We start from the raw sequence: 5,151 nt of genomic DNA, 5'->3' as shown, positions 1-5,151 counted from the left end.
GCAGCTCAGCTAATCCTGCTGTGTCCTTGAGAGGTCAGATGAGAAACACCTGAAGTGAATGAGCTCAGACATCACACTAGGTGTCAAAACACAAAGTTCACAGAAGCAGGGAATGCTGCTTTTAGGCTACTTTCCCCACAAACTTCTAAATTATGTCAGCTTAGATAAATGTGGTCTTCCAGTACTATCTGTAGGCTGAGAGTTTTGGCTGACTTTCATGCAATGAGTATCCAGTAGAAGTAATGGTGTTCATGTGGCTGTCATCAGCAGTGGAGGTGACAGTGGCTCTTGTCATTTTCCAGGCATATTAAAAAAATAAATAAATTTGTCTCATCGTATGATATGTAAACTCACATCAGTCAGCAGAAAAAAACTACAGTAAATTTTCTTGCTTTGGGTAAGACCTGTATTCTTGTAGGTTGGGACTTTAGAAAGCTCTAAGGAAATTACAGCTCGACTTTCACTAAATTCCAATAAGAATCAGATGCAGAGCTGCTTCCAGTTTGCTCCATTTTCCATTGGTGATGCATCTGTCAAGCAGCCTGTCCCTTAAATAACTATTTCAGGACTAGACACCAAGTTTAGCAGTGATATCACCTTTTCTCAGGGCAAAAAGTGTACAGTGCATGGATTTTCCATACGTTTGCAAGCCCCAAGTGGGAGTGTTTGAGAGTAATATCCCCCTTCAAATCCTGTTTCATGAACTCTCAACCCAATTTAGGGGTTGGCCTGAGTCACAAATGAGACTTGGACACTGTCTGTCTCCTTTATTCTCTGTTAGCTACCTTGTGATCATTTCTAGTGCAGACAGGGGTTGCAGATGTTTATGGACAAATGAGTTAAGTGTTAAAAATAGCTTAAAGCTGAATTCTCTTCAGTTACAAGAAGTCTCTCCACTGCTGCTTGTTTACTTCTGATTTATTCCCCAGTAAAAAAAGAGTGAAGTTCTCTTTGAGCTCAACATTGTCCATGAAAAATGAACTTCAATAAAGTGTCTGATGTGTTATTGTTATTTTTCAATAAAAGCAGCTGGGATAGCATGTGGAAAAAATGATCTCTGCATTGTGAGGGAAGCAGAAATGTTGAAGAAGTAAGACTCCCATCTGACAAATGAATTCTCATTAAAACAGTGGTGTTTAGAGGGCAAATTGCTGTCCCCTCCATTACAAGAGACATTTCAAGAGCTCCTAACTAGTGAAAGTACAGTCACTGACCTAATAATATGACCAAGCTTTCCTGGCAGTAGAAAGAAAACCAAATGCTAAGGTTACATTTACTAGATGCACTTATGTAGTCTGACTATTAGCTGCTTTGGTTCTCACTCACCATGCTGGAGGGTTGATTGCACATGGAAATCAATAGATGTCTTTCAGCTCCCCTGGCTCATATAATTTGAAAGGAACAGGTATGGACTGAGGAGAAAGAGGAAATATTGAAGCCTGTTGTTGGATGGTGGTGTAGCTGTGTTTCATCCCTCATACTGCTCCTTCTTCTTTCAGGCAACAAGTGTGCCAGGAGAGGAGAGAATAACCTGACCTGGTTTGAGCTGGCTCTCCACTTTCTGCAAAGGCCAAACATATATAGGACTCCATCAGCTTTGAAAAGGAATTGAACACCACAATGGGACTCCTCACCCAGGTTTTGGCCTGTGCAATCTTAGCTTTGCTTCACCAACATGTCAGTGGGGGACTCATCAAGCGCATTGTCCGTCAGAAGCGGGAGACTGGGCTAAACGTCACCTTGCCAGAGGATAATCAGCCAGTGGTTTTTAACCATGTCTACAACATTAAGTTGCCTGTTGGCTCCCTTTGCTCTGTGGATCTGGATACAGCAAGTGGTGACGCAGACCTGAAGGCAGAAATTGAACCCGTCAAGAATTACGAGGAGCACACAGTGAATGAGGGGAACCAGATTGTCTTCACACATCGTATTAACATTCCCCGTCGGGCTTGTGGCTGTGCAGCTGCCCCAGACATTAAGGATCTGCTGAGCAGACTAGAGGAGCTGGAGGGGCTGGTATCCTCCCTACGGGAACAGTGTGCCAGTGGGGCTGGATGCTGTCCCAATTCCCAGGCAGCAGAAGGTAAGGCAGACTGGAGAGCTGCTCTTTGGGAAATTCTTGTACTGTCTGTGGATCTTATTTAGAGTAGATACTCATATCTGTTTCAGGAACAAGCAAAAGTCAACTGTTAAATTTGAAACTTAATCAAAACAAGGAATTTATTTGGCCAGCTTGCAAGATTCGCTCATTCACAATTTTTCGGTTTGTATGAATCTGTGGGCCAGAAGTCTGCCTGGGCTGCTTTGTAGCTGTGGCATTCAGCATGTACAGCACCTGGGCATGGTGACAATCTGTGTCATAGTTAAGATTAAGACTCATGCAGTCCAAGCTCTTGGCTCCACATTTTGTCCCCTTGAGTAAGCTGCCAATGTAACCAGCTTCATTTCCAAGTTTTCTTTAACAGAGACCAATAAAATACAGCAGGCCACAAGGCAATAGACAATAGCAAATAGTTAGAGAAGGGGGGGGAAGCATCCTTCTGGCTGGTTATTAAACTGTGGTAAGAAATTGGCCATACAAGAGAGAAAACAGGTCTTCTCAGCAGTAACATAAGTCTCTGAGCATGGAGCCAGCCTCACAGTTGATGATCCAGCATGCTGCCTGGCTTTTTATTTTCTGGAGTGATTTGGTGAATAATGCTTCACGGTGCATGCCCTAGTGAAGCAGTCAGGAAAGCTGCTCAGTCAGTGGAAGAGGGATTTTGAGAAGGGCAGAGGAATCCAGCATGCTCATTTACCAAGTAGATGGTAGGGCCTCTTCCCTGGCATTAGTGCTAATTAAAGCATTGCTGGCAAACTAAATCTCACTGGAGGAAGAAGGAGGAATTCTCGTTCAAAAGCTTTGGTGGTTCTGGAAGTATATATCCTGTAGGGAGTTGGGAAAAATTATTGCAGGCTGGTGATGAAGAGATGGGTGTATCTTGGCTTAGGCCTGGGCCAGGGTGCTACCCCAGATTGCATTTCTCTATCCAAAATTGGAAGAAATTGGGCAGGGTTAAAGATGGCCATTGATAGACAGATTAGACATTAGAAGAAAATTCTTCACTGCAAGTTTTATTAAACACTGGAACAGGCTACCCAGGGAGGTGATTGAATCACCATCCCTGGAGATGTTTAAAAAACATATAGATGTGGTGCTGAGGGACGTGGTTTAGCACTGGACTTGGTAGAGTTGGGTTAATAGTTGGTAGAATTAGGATATGGTTGGACTCAGTGATCTCAGAAGTTTTTTCCAAGCAGAAAGATGCTGTGACTCTGTAAAATCAGACCATGTTTAGGTTGTGTGAGCCACACTGGCTTAACACATTCCAGAGCCAAGAGAGTAATGGGTTTTCCTGATCGTTGGTACAGGTCGTCTGGACACAACCCCCTATTGCAGTGGCCATGGCAACTACAGCATTGAGATCTGTGGATGTGTTTGTGAGCCTGGCTGGAAAGGCCCCAACTGCTCTGAACCCGAGTGCCCAAACCACTGCTCCAACCACGGCCTCTGTGTCCAGGGCAAATGCATCTGCAATGAAGGCTTCACCGGTGACGCCTGCAGCCAGCTCACCTGCCCAGCTGACTGCAATGACCAGGGCAAGTGTGTGAACGGGGTGTGCATGTGCTTCGAGGGCTACGGCGGCCCAGACTGCAGCGCAGAGCTGTGCTCCCCGCCCTGCAGCGCCCACGGGAGCTGCGTGAACGGGCGCTGCGTGTGCCACGAGGGCTTCACCGGCCAGGACTGCAGCCAGCCCCTCTGCCCCAGCAACTGCCACAACCGCGGGCGCTGCGTGGACAATGAGTGCGTGTGCGACGAGGGCTACACCGGCGAGGACTGCAGCGAGCTCATCTGCCCCAAGGACTGCTTCGACCGCGGGCGCTGCGTCAACGGGACCTGCTTCTGCGAGGAGGGTTTCACGGGGGAGGACTGTGGGGAGCTGACCTGCCCTAACGACTGCAACGGCAACGGGCGCTGTGAGAACGGGCTGTGCGTCTGCTACGAGGGCTTCGTGGGGGATGACTGCAGCGAGAGGAGGTGCCCCAACGACTGCCACAACCGCGGGCGCTGTGTGGGTGGGCGCTGAGGGGTACCTGGGGGAGGACTGCGGGGAGCTGCGGTGCCCCAACGACTGCCACGACCGCGGGCTCTGCGTCAACGGGCAGTGCGTGTGCCATGAGGGCTTCATCGGGGAGGACTGCGGGGAGCTGCGGTGCCCCAACGACTGCCACAACCGTGGGCGCTGCGTCAACGGGCAGTGCGTGTGCCATGAGGGGTTCACTGGGAGCGACTGTGGGGAGCTGCGCTGCCCCAGTGACTGCAACAACCACGGCGTATGTGTCAACGGGCAGTGTGTGTGTGCAGAGGAGTACACAGGGGAGGACTGTGGGGAGCTGGGGTGCCCCAACGACTGCCACAACCGTGGGCGCTGTGTGGAGGGGCGCTGTGAGTGTGACAACGGCTTCACCGGCGAGGACTGCGGCGAGCTGGCCTGCCCCAACAACTGCCACCAGCACGGGCGCTGCGTCAACGGGCGCTGCGTGTGCCATGAGGGCTTCACGGGGGAGGACTGCAGTGAGCACTCCTGCCCCAACGACTGCAACAACGTGGGCCGCTGCGTCAACGGACGGTGTGTCTGTGAGGATGGGTACATGGGGGACGACTGCTCCCATGGTAGGTTGCAATGTCCTTTTTATACCCCTTCTGTGTGTCCATTTAGCAGCCTCAGACACCCTATGAGCCTTTTCCATACAGCTGGATCCTGTTGCCATTCTTCTTCATAAGAGTCCCCACAACTGAATCAGAGAAATAACACCAGTAACAAGCTCTTGGCCTCCTTTATTTTTCAGGGCTATCTAGTGTAGTGGTTGCTGGTGTCAGCAAGCCAGTGAGGCCATTAATGGTGCTGCAGTCCATTTGTTATCTCCAAACTTGCTCCTATCACAATGTCACTGCACCTGTACCTAGCACTGGCTGGAGTTTGTCACCATAACCTTTCAGTTTCTCATAGTACCTTCTGATGCTAAAAAATAAAATAAAATAAAAAAAAATTAAAAAGTATTGAAAAGCAACTGTTCTAGCTATGGAGAAGAGGGAGATGTATCCAGAGT

General features: G+C 48.8%; 1 protein-coding gene across 1 annotated transcript in view; it reads left to right on the top strand.

Moving 5' to 3' along the window:
• The first annotated feature begins 1,620 nt into the window (after positions 1–1,620).
• Positions 1,621–5,151, top strand: part of TNC (tenascin C) — a 49,430-nt gene continuing 45,899 nt past the window's right edge. Inside the window, 3 exon segments of the mRNA XM_009994318.1 lie at positions 1,621–2,083; positions 3,412–4,123; positions 4,125–4,714. Of these exon segments, the coding sequence (XP_009992620.1) occupies positions 1,621–2,083; positions 3,412–4,123; positions 4,125–4,714 (1,765 nt within the window).

The sequence above is a fragment of the Chaetura pelagica genome, unplaced genomic scaffold (assembly GCF_000747805.2).
Source record: "Chaetura pelagica isolate M959 unplaced genomic scaffold, ChaPel_1.0 scaffold132, whole genome shotgun sequence".
Classification (NCBI taxonomy): domain Eukaryota; kingdom Metazoa; phylum Chordata; class Aves; order Apodiformes; family Apodidae; genus Chaetura; species Chaetura pelagica.
Note: the sequence above shows the minus strand (reverse complement) of the source record. Positions and strands in the feature narration are given on the sequence as shown.